Source organism: Alosa alosa, chromosome 15 (genome assembly GCF_017589495.1).
Source record: "Alosa alosa isolate M-15738 ecotype Scorff River chromosome 15, AALO_Geno_1.1, whole genome shotgun sequence".
NCBI classification, from domain to species: Eukaryota; Metazoa; Chordata; class Actinopteri; order Clupeiformes; family Clupeidae; genus Alosa; species Alosa alosa.
In genome coordinates, this window is record NC_063203.1 from 2284824 (window position 1) to 2299092 (window position 14269).

Here is a 14269-nt window from a genome sequence, read left to right on the forward strand (position 1 = left end):
GGCCAATAATATATCACCCGCCGATATATTGTCCATCCCTATTCTAAGTCAAATGGGTTAAACCAATACATTTGTATACACATTCAGAGGATTGACAATGTTGATGAAGTTAACTGGACATTATGTAATCATTTCTGGTGGCTGGTAAGTTAGCCAAATCTTCAGCAGGCTTTAAAAGCAATGTGGGTATCATCATCAAGATGATATACCACAGTAATACTTATACTGATGATATTACCTTTAATAAGAAATATATACGCTACCAACAAGTCAATGTGTGTTTATTCAGTACTGTAAACAGACTGGACCGGTCAGAACTTGGAAGATGAAAACTGGAAGAGAGTAGAAAGTCCGAATACTAACAGTTTCAGGAATAAGGTGGATAGGATAAACTTTCAGAAAGAATGGAATCAGTATTCAGAGCATCAGATTTGTTTATTTGTGTCATGTCAAAAGCAACGTTCAATTTTCTTTGCCTCTTAATGACAAGAAAGTAATGACTACTTTCACTTCAGCAAGTCATCCACTTACCTGTGCCTGACTTTTGTTATTTGTTTGTGATATCTGCACAAATTGTTTGAGTATGTTTTAAGTGGAGTAGAATTACTGTTCAGCAAATTAAGAGGCACAGTGTATGGTTTCTGCAGACTAGTGAAGTCACTGTTTATGCTGCACTCACAAATGTGCATACATCTGCCCCTCAGTGTAGTAACCAATGTAGGAGTAGTTTTCATATCCTACGGTTCCTGTTTGGCTGGTATGACACTGCTACATGAAGAGGCTTAACACTGGTTATATAGTAGAGGTCTTGGAAAAATGAACATTGCACAGTGACTGGTGTAAATACAGAGAGGCACTATCAGGGCTTCATGAAAATAGTACTGGTCATGACAGTTGGTAGAATTTCTGGACAAGTACTGTAGATGGTATTGATGAGGTTTAACTTGTTGTGGGGCATTGCCTTCAAACATTTGAGGCAAAATGTTGCCATCTAGCCAATCACTGCATGAAGATGGAAATGTTTATAGTGTTCTTGTGGGCATTTCCGAGGGCATAGGATGTGTCTTTTTCTTCCTGTGGTACCACAAAAACTCAGCGTCTCCTCACTGATAAACAACCTCTCCAACTCCAGATAAATTCAGATATCCACCAGAAGCAGTCCAAGTACATATTAGCCAGAACAAGTCCCTTCATTGCCTCTCACAGCTGCATGTTAGTAAGAGTGCACAGGGAGACATAGATCATAGGATACTCCATACATTAGTATACTTTGGTTGACACTAGACAAAGATGGTACACGTGGTTCGTGGGGGATCCTTAAGGCAGCAGATGTGTTCAGTCCCTTGGGTGTATATAGTTCAGTGAGATTATTATAATATCCCAGTTTATGTAAAAGTTCAACATGAGGGAAATAGAGATTCCTCCATGATTCCACTTGTATGCAACAAACACCTCAAGGTACGGGAATGAAGCGCTCAGCAATTTCCAGAATATACAGGTTGCAGTGACCAGAGTGGTCCTCGGTAGGTCTTGTTTCCAACACAACCATTCTGAGGGAGGAAAGTATTTAACCAAAGTTATTTCAAACAATTCAAATGTTTTGTGCAATGTACATTTAGCAACTTTTTTTTCAAGTGCATCAGCGGACTGGTTGCTTAGTTATTATTACTGTGTGTATTCAATATGCACACACATACTTGTCTGACCCAACAAGGCGATAGGTCCTCCTACGGTTTGTGGTCTCCTGAAGAATCTCAGAAAAGTTCTCTCCTCTCCGCTGCCAGCCATGCCGCCACAAGGCCAGCAAAGTACCTTCAAAGTACACTAAGCCACAGAGCAAGAGAGAATGAAGGCTGATAGACTGTGACTGATTAATTATTGTTTGCACTAACACTACAAAGTTCAGATAGACATTAAGAGATAAACATGTTAGAGACTATCAAGGAAAGTTAGAGGATGTTGATGCTTAATCTTACCAATTGCTTCCACACTCAAGTGAAAGGACACCTCAGACTGTAACCTCCTCTGACTCCTCACAGAGCCTTCCAGGTTCACAAAATAAGCCGAGCCTGTCAAGAGAGGTACAGTTAAAGCAGCACTAAATAAGATTTGCTCTCAGGGTTCTACTCGAACACAGAAAGTTGCTAGGTCAGTAATCGCATAGAGGGCCACTCAGACAATGGCAGAAGTGCTGTTCATCATGTTATGAGGTTATGTGCCATCAAAATTATTTTGGAAATATTAAGTTAAGGTAAAAAATAGGGCTGTCAAACAAAACATTTTTAACTGATTAATCTCATATTTTAAAATGAATTCATCTAAATTAGATTAATCATGATTAAAAAGTAAATTCTCCCTAAAGACAAGCTTCTTAAATGGCATATTAAATACAACATAAATCACAAAATTGACAAGAAAATTAATTTCAAGGAAATTACTAGTGCATAAAAATGCAAAACAAACTTTTATTTGAAAACAGTTTTGGGCAGAGGAAACAGTTGGTAACAACTGACAGTTGAAATGGCTGAACAGTTAAATAGTTGAGTAGTTTAATCTATGTCAATAATTTTACAACGTTTCTAAGACGTCAGTATATTTTTTTACACCTCCACCCTTTTTTCTCCATAAAAGAGACCTGCATGTAACTTCACAGCATGTGGTTAAAATCCTTAAATTTACAGACCTGTTTTGGCTTTATTTTTTTGGCAAAAAACATCACTCTTAACAGCCGCCAGTTAACAGTTGTTAACAGACGTGCAATATCCTGGAATTTTGTTTCTTTCAATTACACCTGCCAGGGAATCCGTCTTATGTGGCTAAGCTGCTGCCTAGCAGGTAAAACATGTTTAAATGGCTATAGCCTACGTTTAAAACAATTTGTTAGCTAGAAATGATGCCACATGTCTACATTCGATGCTATTTAAGCCACTTCGAAAGTTTGTTTAGATCCAGTGATACCGTCATGGAAACAAAACGTCACACGGTACTCTATTATATTTATGTCCCTCTTCTGTGTCTTGGTGCCCTACGCACAGTGCGTGATGCGTGTGGTGGTAGCGGCAGCACTGATCACTGTGCTTACATCAGGCAACTTTTTAAACTGAAACTTTTCGCCTACAAGCTCCTCGCGGTTCCTCTCTATCTTCAGCTAACTCCATGGACAGTAAAATAAACTCTCAGGCTTGCGGCTTCAGGTTTTGGAGCTTCCGGTACATGACATCAGCCCATCACAAAGGAAATAGGTAAACACAATGCATTAATTGCATTACTATTTTGTAACGCATTATGTATTTCAAAATGAATCGCAGTGATTAACGTGTTAATTTTGACAGTGCCTTTAAAGGGTTAAAGGTTGCCTTTAACATTTACATTTATTCATTTAGCTGTTCACTCATGGTATATGGTACTATTGTCACGTTACCAGGTAGCCTATTCTCACAGTTTTGGAGTACTTCATTCCAGTACAGCCCTTTACAGATAGCACCAAAGCACAAACACACAAGACACCTGCAGTTTTTCACTGACTTCTGCAGTAATGTGTACTGTAGCTGCTCCCTACTATTACATCAGTATTAACAGTCACGATCAGAAACAAGAAAACTTACTATCAATGAGCACAAGTAGTGTGCTTATGTCCAGCTGGATAACTTGCACTGTATCTGCACAGCAGGCCTCTGTGAATTTCAGAACCACACACACACACACACACACACACACATAGAAATACCATTGTGGACATGACATCAACAAACTCTGTCTTCGTAGAGTGAGAGAATCTACTATGATTGTTACCTAGACCTGTGCCAGTAAACCAGGAAGTATTAGAGTTGAGGTTGATGGTGTTTAGTTGAACAGGCTGGTCTGGACTGTTACCCTTGGTTACTCCAATGCAAACAAGTGGGTATTCCTGATCTGGTACCACCACCATCTCAAACACTCTCAAAGGAGTAGGCAGTGGGAAATCAAATGTCTGTGAAATATAAATCATGCCAAATAACATTAAAAAGTTGGAGGGAACCACAAGAGTAGTAAATAAAATCATATGGGTCTGATATTCATTCAAAATTGCTACAGTATATGTGTCCATTTAACATTAAGAAATTAACCAGAAAAAGCGACAACATATGAAGGAATAACCATTTTTATGTAGGCCTATATCATAAATTCCAATGATAGCAAATCTATAGCAAAAATGCAGGACAAAATACAGGTACCATCAGGCCAGTTAAACATGGGCAGTTTTGACAGCAATATCTCCTCACACCATGCGTGCATGCACATTATTGCAGAAGTGTTAAATGGCGTGCTAAATGAATGGCGTGCTAACGTGAACAAGGCACAAAGTGGCTAGGGCTAGTGAAAGGTTTGGCTAAAGCCAACAAATATCACCATTGGTTCTGGACAATTATAAACAGTAGTGCTGCTTCTTTGTTGTTCCCGAAAATTAAATGTGTTGAAACATAAATGTCACATCCTTTTGAAATGATGCACCCCTTAAAGGAATTATCCAGAGTAAAATGCACTTTAGATCGATTTACAGATGATTGGGAGTACATACGTTGAGTTGACATCCAAATCATGTCATTCGGATGTGTTTTGAGAAAGTTCGATGTTACTGTTTTTAGTCAAAGCTCGTTAGCGTGGAAGTGAGAAGGGCATATTATTTCGCTGCTACAAAACAATATTTTTATACCTCTTCTACAGTTCCAAACAACATTGCACTTACGTGGTAGTGAGTAGAGGGTCCCTAAAGCCAAATCGAAGTATCCCGAGGTCTTTATGTGGTCGGATAGAGAGTCCAGAATGAATTTCATCAAGCCAGTACCTTTCCGGAAATGTTGCCATCTTTGCTGCCATCTTTAGGGGAAAGTCCGTAGGAGTCGATTGCCAAGTGTGCTCTGGAAATTAACAATTTCGTCGCCGTTTAAAAAAAACAAAAAAAAAACATAGTCCAGTCCATACAACTTCATTTCAATTTCAAAAGAAATACTGGACTATGTTTTTTTTGTTTGTTTTTTTTTAAACGGCGACGAAATTGAGCACACTTGGCAATCGAGATGGCAACATTTCCGTTATTACGACAACCCTCTATTACAACATCCCGTTATTACGACATGCCTCTATTTAGACATGCCCCTACTCGATTTTTTTAGTACCGCTATTCCGACATTACCAATCCTCATTTTCAATTTATCTCTGCAGTTCCTGTATCCTATCAAATTCCAACATCCTAGATGCATGGATGAGCTGTAGTCATGTCATCTGCACCTGCAGCTACATCAACAATCCACCCGCCATCCACTCCAAACAATGTTTTTCCAATCCAATCCTGTTGCCTCTGCTATTTATCAATGTAGCCTTTTATTGTTTTTTTTCCATGAATCGTCTGAGCTGTGATGAAATTGTGTGTTGTTTAAAGTTGGGACGATTACTGTAGGCCTAGGCTATACTGCCCATATTGGAATAAAAAAATAAAGGCCCACCGGCCCACTTGGGGGGGGGTGTTCAACATCCAATAGATTATAATAAGCAGGGTAGCCAGTTTATTAAAATTAAATATATGACATCAGCCTAATAACAAAGGCTATTGCATTTTAAAGTCCCGATACTCCTCGACATACATTCCTTTTAACTTTTTTCCACTGGTGATTTCGAGCAGAACTAGTAGTGCCCTGGCCAGAACTAAGGGGGCGGGGCACTACCGGGCCCTATGGTAATTTGAACACTGACCTTAGGCCTACTTCGCATAAGTCCACTCTGTTGAAAATTCCTGGCTACGCCACTGTTAATGACCTCGTGTCGGAATGGCAGGACGTTTGAAAAAAAGGTCAAGTGTCGCTACTCCGACAATGGAGAAAAAAATGTTGCAGTAGTGGGACGCTTGAAAATGAATGTTAATGCCGCCACTTCGACAATTAGACGCCAATGTCTAAGTAGCGGCATGTCGGAATAGCCGCATGTAACCCCAATGTAGGACTTTGGCCTTTTAATATATTTGCTGCATTGGATCAGTCTTTTTACAACAGGCAAGAGCTTTCTAGCCTCACGTCAGCAGCGCCGCATCACCCATATACATTAAAACAAACAAATTGGTCAAAAAACTTTGGTTTTTTGATAGCAACATGCTAACACATTCGCGCCGCCCGCCAGAGTGTTTGAGTGCACGTACCGACACGGGAGAGGTATGACTCAACTCGTGAAAGTTAAAGGTAAGAACTTATTAATACTGACATTGGGTGGCGTGTTCCTTGAACGACAACAACTAGACAACACCCAGCACAACTAGACAAGCCAGCACACAGCTAGATTGCTGATTGCTATCGTTCCAGCTTGATTCAGATTACTATGGGTGGTCCTATATTAAATGTGAACAGTTACAATGTAAACCATGTGCTTTTGTAATTGACCAGTGCTCTATGATCATTTCCTTTCTATGGTCATTACAGGCAAGAAAATGAAAAGTCCACTTTTAAAAGCATGGCCCCTAGTCAAATCGTCAAAGGAATCAAGGAAAAAATGATTTCTTGTGGCATGACCCTTTAAAGGACCATGGCAACTTTTTGGCTTCTTCCCTCTACCTTCTAGACCAGTGTTTCTCAAACTTTTTTTCTGGGGACCCACTTTTTAAAAATGACAGACTATCGCGACCCAACTCGTGACTGTGGTAGTTAACAAACTAGATCAATGATTCTTAAACTTTTTCTTTCATTCCCCACTTTGATCAAGGGGGCATTCTCGAGCCCCACCTGTCCCACATCGCTCTAAGAAAGTGGTAGGGCAAGCTTAAAATTGTCAAATTTATTGAAATAATGACAAGTTCTAAATATATCCTCTTCAACAGAGTTAAAATCAGCTGGTGCTGCAGATATAATAATAAATAAATACATAACACACATATTTCTGTTTTCCAGCAACATATTAGGAAGCATAGGCCATTTTACAGCATTGTACAATATATTCAATGAAATACCAACATCGCTGCATTAAATGGATCCATTCTCATGTACAGTGGGTCCCAGTTAAGTTTAGACGGGTTCCTTCATGAATCACGCACCCCATTTTCTCAGCAGAAATGGCACAAACTGCAGTTGACACAAACAACCACAAGGTGTCACTTGGGAGTTCTGCCACTACTATTTTTGATGCGACTTGACTTAACCGCTTCCATGACGCAGTGAGCCATTACCAAACATATATGATAATACAATAGCGTGAGTTTATATATCTTACCCTATTTGTCACGGTTACTTATAGATTTAATAGTGTAACGATAAGCGCATGAGACTTTCAGCAGGGGCATTTACCTGTACAAGTGCATTGACAGTAGCCCAGCCTAACAAGCATGTTGCATGTTGTAGGCCTAGCCTACTGTAGAAATTTCACTTAAATTGCAACCGCAACATGCCTGCTTGCCGACGTTCAAGCGACAACGAAAAATATCAACAAGAGGGTTGAGTCTGAATGACACGGAGTTCAGACTCATATTGCTTCTCATAACCATCTATAAAAAACGTTTTCTTTTATTTTTGAGCACGTCCGAATCCCAGGACATAACGCACTGGACCTTATAATAGGCTCGAGATATAATTCCAAAGGGGGCAGATATGGGCCTACTGCACTTAAAACTTAAAAAGATTGAACGAAGCTTTCCGAAATTTGAAATTGCGATCAGTGACTGGCATCGGGTGAACGAAGCTTTTCGAAGTTGAACAGGCTAGGCTATTAAAAACTATTTGCGCACCTCAATGTCACATGAGAGAAAGGGCTCTCCCTTCTATGAATTGAAAAAGACGTTAGGCTACCTGAAAACTGGCAAATGATTTCATTGCTGAGTTTGCGGCAAAGCAAGACAATGTTTTTTTTCAGGATATGGCGAGTCAGTGTCATTTATTTGTCCAATGTTACAGGCCTACAGACCAGTTTCCATAGTGCACATCTTATCAACAGTTTGAATGTCGTGTGTTTCTGCTCATTGACAAATACCGTTTAGCACAATGATTCATGCCCAATTAATTTCCCCTGTTAAAGTGTTCGCCTTTGTTACACTATTTGGTTTCGTGATGTAGCCTATGATAGGCTAAACACCATATGGCCAAATATGTGACTCAGCTAATGTTATAGGCTATACAATTTCCCCTCTTAAAGACAAGCTGGTGTAGCATATTAGCCTAGGCTACTATTAAAATACACCGACGGTAGCCTTGGCTATGTGTTAAGTAAGCTATCGCATGATTTCATGCACGTAAGTTCATGCATCTGTCAAGTTCGCACTGGGCCTCGCACCCCCTTGCAACGGCCCTGCAGCTCCTCCGAAGACAGCGAGGAAAAAGTTAAAATACGCGATAAACCCGGGAAAAGTTGACAGGTTTGTTTCAGTCCCGGTGAGTCACGTCTTTTTTGACTAACGCTCCAAAAACTCCTCCGGTAGCCCCTTAAATAAATAACGAACAGTCCCTAATTGATTATAGCCTGTAGGCCTACACCAGCAATTGCTGAACATTTACCTGTACAGACATTGACAGTAGCCCAGCCTAACAAGCAGATGTTGCAAAAGACATCAAAAGACGCAATTAATCAGAAATAAATAATGTAATCTGCATCGCTTTGTTTAACAAACTGCAAGCAACAAGAGGGTTGAGTTCGCTGTGAGGCCAAACCCAAGAGCAGAGCCTATCTGTTAAGGCACTCGATAGGCTATGGTAACGAGCTGTGTTCGCCTGGAAAGACAGTAGAAGATGCTTTCTGAATAGCACAGCGAAGACGGCTCTGGTCATCCCATACCCTCCCCCCACTTCCTGCAGCTTACCATTATGACTTGTTGCCGTTTTGGGACATTAAGCGTTTTCACGTTAAGCCCCCCTCCCCCACCCCCTTCTTTCACAAGCAGTGGGGGAGCGCGGGGCACAAAGTAACACTTTTTGGTAGACAAAGTCAGGACAGATATTTTAGAGAGGAGAGACGCCGGTGCAGCTCAGATGTCTTCTTAATTTTCTTTATTCTACTTGAATTACTCTTCTGCTGTTAAAGAATGTGTTTGTCTTGTATGTATGCTGCTGAGACCTTGAATTTCCCCTGGGGATCAATAAAGTATCTATCTATCTATCTATCTATCTATCTAACACTTTTTGGCTTTGGCTAAATATTTCTAAAATCATTTGAGTTTCACTAGTTACATGTTTTAACAAGCAACACTTGTTATTTAACTAATAACAGACGTGTGTCAAAAATTGACTTTATTTTCCATACGGAGAAATAACATATGCAGAGTCTAACTAAGGTCAGTCTTGCCAAAAAAAGCCCTCAAACCTGAAAACACATGAGGCAAAAGTGCAAAACATCACTAGGAGCAACACCTTGCAAAAAATGATAACAATAGGCCTAGGCCTTTATATGGCTCTGCTCCTGCCTAGATTCGAACTCAGAACTGCCTGAAAGTTGCAGACCGGTTCTGGAAATACGTGCATTAACCCAATCGACAGTCAGACAACGCTATCTGCTTTGAGTAAGCCTATTGGGTAGGACTGTAGCCTACACTGGTTGCTGTGGCACAGTCTTGAGTGACCGAATTCGTTTTCCTTTGTCATATGACAATTTGTTAACATTACTGTTAAGGAGATGTTGTAGGCAAAGGCTATATTTCAACCTCGTTAGTGTAGTAAAAAAAAATCAGAACTATTCACGAGGTTTCTAGGCAGCATATTTATGTTCTGTTAGCAAGCGAACTTCTCATGACTGCCGACAAAGTAGCCTACTGCCAGCTGACGAAGCTCTCATTTTAAAACATTACTGGGAGACAGGCACTGTACAATCAAGAAATCTTGCCACTGAATCCAAAACTATGTTTAACATTATGTACAAAGCTTATAGGCTACAGTGGACTAGCATGTTGCAGGGGCTGCTAAAAACACAGAGAAACACACTGAAAACTCGGCCAATCACAGCCCTTGCTGTCGAACGCTCCGTCCGGTTCAACCGCGGAACACCACAGCGGACTATGCTGCCCCCAAGCGGCTGCAGTTGTACTTACATTTCACCCAGCTGCGTGAATCACATTGATCGTGAATGAAGTGTCAATTTTTAACCGGGACCCACTGTAGGTCGGGACTAACTAAGCTGCCTTGACACGAGCGCTTCCCTGTGAATAACACAGTGCGTCCATTGCGCATCGGGTGCTACCTGGGCCCAGGCTGTAGAAAAAAATCAATTAAAAAAACTCCTGTTTTTCACGTCAGTTCGCGCCCCACCTGGCATGTCTCCGCAACCCAGTAGTGGGTCGCGACCCACAGTTTGAGAAACGCTGTTCTAGACAATGTTAGCCTAGCTTAGCATAATTAATTGGAAGTGGGTTAGTCCAGATAACCTATAGCTCAAAGGGACAGTAAAGAAGCAAATTTTTCAAAAGGTTAGCATGTTCTTTTAAATTAAGCTCATTAAAAAAGGCAAGAGATCCACTGACCTTGATGAGCATGAACTTGTGCATGGGTTCATACCATTGCAGCAACACCACACTGGAATCCAACGCACCACACAGAAACACACAATCTCGTAGCTGGTTTCTGGCTGAAGACAAAGTATAGCACAACATGCCTTATATTTTTCATATGCAAGTTTAGTGAGGATAGGAGCAGGCTTCACTCGATGTGTCTACTTTTATACTTTAAGAGTGCTGGCCTAGAATACGTAAAGTAAAGTAGGAGAGAGTCCGCACTATGCATACACTTTTATTTGCACAGACGCGTTTTGGCGCGTGCCTTCTTCAGTGTGCACTTCAGTCTGCACACTGAAGAAGGCACGCCCCGAAACACGTCATATGCAAGTTTGAAATGTGATGGTCTTACAAGGCATCTGTGATGAGAATGAGTGAAGTGTCATTCTACTGTATGAGACAGGTGCCTTTTCCACTATAACATTTTCAAAAGCATATTTCTTTTCAATTTATCCACAGCATTAAAGACATGATCACCTCCAAACTATAAAAAGTGATACAATGGCTCTAGTTATCCAATTATGGTCAAGTTAATGACTTAGAATTAACATTTGCAATGAGTGTTACAAATGTAATGAAAAAACATTATTCCTATCTAATTTACGTGATGGGCAGGGGGGTGCTGGATAAAGCTTGACGGACCACCTCATAGTAATGAAAAAACAATAAATAGCCTAAACTAGGGCTGGGATAAACGATTATTTTTTAAACGATTAATCTAGCAATTATTTTTTCGATGCATCGATTAATCTAACGATTCATTTTTTCAGTTCGATTTCGATTCGATTATCTCCCCATTAATTCACTAATAGCAACTTCTACATGTTTATTTACATATCTGAATGAAAAAACATGAATTCTTTAACATTGCAATATGTTTATTGCTTTTAAGATTACAAAATAAAAGACTATACAAGTGCAAAGTAATGCATTCTTAGTCAGAGGTAGCATTCAATAAAGTTCAGTAGTGTATGTCTAATTGAGTGCCTGTCATTTTAAGACGTTCGTGTGGGAATCTTTGCAATTAACATTAACATGCACAGTATGGTTAAAAGGCTGCTGATGTGTGGATGCAATTCATAACGTAGTTAGTTCAAATAACGGTTTGTAATTCTCCTTTGGATAAGCACTTTTAAGTCTTGGAAAACACTTTTCCATTTACATCAGGATTTTGCAAACATTCAGAGTCAATAAAATGAGTCCTGCATAACGAAAACAAGCTTCAAGTAAGCATGCTAAACTTGACATCCAAACAGTATTCTAACGTTAGCTTTGAGATACTGCTTGATTGCATACTGTAACTTAACTTAGTTTAGTCTCCTCAATGTACTATGCTGTGATAAGACCTTAACAGAGTTTACTTTAACTTTAATGCAGCAGTTTTGAACAAATTTACGCAGCATGGTCACGATGCTAAGCAGATTTAATAGCAATTTAGCCCACTGTGTTCTATGCAGTGCTTCTATGTGGCAACAACAATACTTTAACAATCGTGAATATTTTGTTAAATGCACATGCAGAGGAGGAGCAGCGGGCTCGTTACGAGAGCGAGCGAGCGGGGCGAGGAAAGGCTGTGTGAGTAAAAAGTGGCTCAATGAAATTATCTTATCTTTAATTTAAATAGTAGGCCTACAACATAGAACATCAACGTGTGATGGCCGGTGTTACATGGCAACTGGCACCCATGTTAACTGGCTGCGTTGATGACGTTTCACGAGTGATGACGTTTCTTTGACAGATGTGGCCGCTTGCAGATTTGTTACTTTCTGATGGAAACTGGAGACGAACAAATACAAATATGCATGACATATTTAAATGTCAAAATTGTCTGTAGTACGCTATATATACTGGACCATGAATATGCCACCAAAAAAATAAATACCCAAATAATAACTCCACTCCTACTTGCGCCACGAAACAGCTGATAAATCATATGGAAATTTACTTGACTTAGTCTATACAATTAGAAGAAGTCAGCTGATGATTGTAGCAAGTTAACACGGCTGATGGTGTTGTCTTGCTACAGCAGTTGCCCAAGCCAGTAGGTCTTCAAAGTATCATTTGTTCAGTTTTCAAACATTTCACTCTGACTGCTGGTCAGGCTCTCTGTGGCCACCTAGTATCTGTAGCCTAAATTGAGGAAGCGTTGCTGGTCTAAAAATAAATAAATAATAATAAAAAAACGTGTGACGAGGAGGATTGAACCCATGTCGACTGCATGAAAAAGCAATTTAAAGGCATTAACCTGTTGTGCCACAGGAGAAGCACCAAATTGAGAATTGGGAAATAAAGTATAAAAAAACCCATCAAACCCATGTTTACATGTCAGCAACATTAACGTTAATAGCCTATAAGCCTAAGAGTTTTGACTCTCACTGTGCTCAAAGTTTGTGTAAAATATGGACACGTTATAGACTTCTCCTGCCCATTGCAATGTGCGTTTCAATGCCTGTGTTTCATGAACTGAATTCTTAAAAGAATAGGCTGGACAAAAGGATAGACAATTAGGCAACACATTTTAATTTAATTTATTTGCTGAGGTTCATGTGGCTCTACAGACACTTCAGGTAGGGGCGGCCACAGCCTAACCTCAGTGAAACGTTTGTAAAACTTAACCATGATACTTTGAAGGCCTACTAAATGGCTTGGGCAACGGTAGCATGATAACATGGTAGCCAGATAACATGAACAGCTATGTTAACTTGTAATATAATATATTATATATTATAATAACGTTAGCTGACTTCGTTTAATCATACAACTGAAGTCAATTTCTGTGAGTACCGTCAGCTGGTTCGTGGCGCAAGTGGATAGACACTATTACCAAGAAAACAGGTCAATTTATTCGTGGTTCGATACCCACGTGGAGTTAATTTAGGTGTTTGTTTTTTGGGTGGCATATTCATGGTCCAATGCATGTAGTACTACATACAATTTTGACTTTTAAACATGTCATGCATATTTGTGTGCGTCTGTAGTATATCAGAAAGTGACAAATCTGCAAGCGGTCACATCTGTCAAAGACTCGTCATCAATCATGAAACGTCATCAACGCAGCCAGTTAACATGGGAGCCAGTTGCCATGTAACACCGGTTTTGATTTCGTGGTGCCCAGCCACAGATTAGTCAACGTATGGAAAACACTGAAGGTGTAAGATTAAAAATATTTAGCAGCACACGTTATGCTTGATGAATCGACGCTCATATTTCGCGTTGATGTATTTTTTGCGTCGACGCGTTGTCCCAGCCCTAAAATAAACAATGTAAAAGAATGTCAGAATTTTTCTGCTTGGTTTCTTGAGTGCTCTACAGGCAGACATTACCAAAAATTATTTTTGTGTTTTCATTTCAAGTAACAGTATTACGTTAATCCCTGAGACAAGAAGAAAGCAAAGAATATATATTTTTCCTAAGGAAAATGACAAAAATAGTAACACACAGTGATTTAGAAAGTTAAAGTAACTTTAATCTGATTACTGGTTTGTAAAAAGTAGCGTGTTAGATTACTCGTTACCGAAAAAAGTGGTCAAAATAGTCGGTCAACCCGGACACATGGAAATGGCCATGCACTTGTGAAAAATGGTTAAAAATAGTGTGATACTCTTTAACAATAGTATTTTCGTGTGTCTTCATGTTAACAAGAACCCTTGAATTATTAGCATTAGGCTTAAGAAAAAGGCACCCGTTTCAAGAATGACCATGGAAATGTATTGGTATGTTGATGATATTGTTAGATCATGCTTCAACATCAAAAAATGTAAACTCTCTCAACGGTTTTATGAA

At 39.7% G+C, this 14269-nt stretch overlaps 1 protein-coding gene across 2 annotated transcripts in view; it reads right to left on the bottom strand.

Moving 5' to 3' along the window:
* Nucleotides 1–264: 264 nt before the first annotated feature.
* The window catches only part of LOC125308004 (mitogen-activated protein kinase kinase kinase kinase 5), a 38407-nt gene continuing 24402 nt past the window's right edge, over nt 265–14269 (bottom strand). The window contains exons 27-32 of one of the 2 annotated variants that reach the window (XM_048264190.1): nt 10457–10560; nt 3793–3970; nt 3606–3674; nt 1977–2069; nt 1698–1824; nt 265–1550 (exon numbers count right to left, since the gene is read on the bottom strand). In XM_048264190.1, coding sequence (XP_048120147.1) covers nt 1454–1550; nt 1698–1824; nt 1977–2069; nt 3606–3674; nt 3793–3970; nt 10457–10560 — 668 coding nt within the window. In that variant the 3' untranslated portion in view covers nt 265–1453. Of the gene's footprint in view, nt 1551–1697; nt 1825–1976; nt 2070–3605; nt 3675–3792; nt 3971–10456; nt 10561–14269 lie in introns of those variants that run through there. The other variant, XM_048264191.1, reaches the window with a different exon arrangement.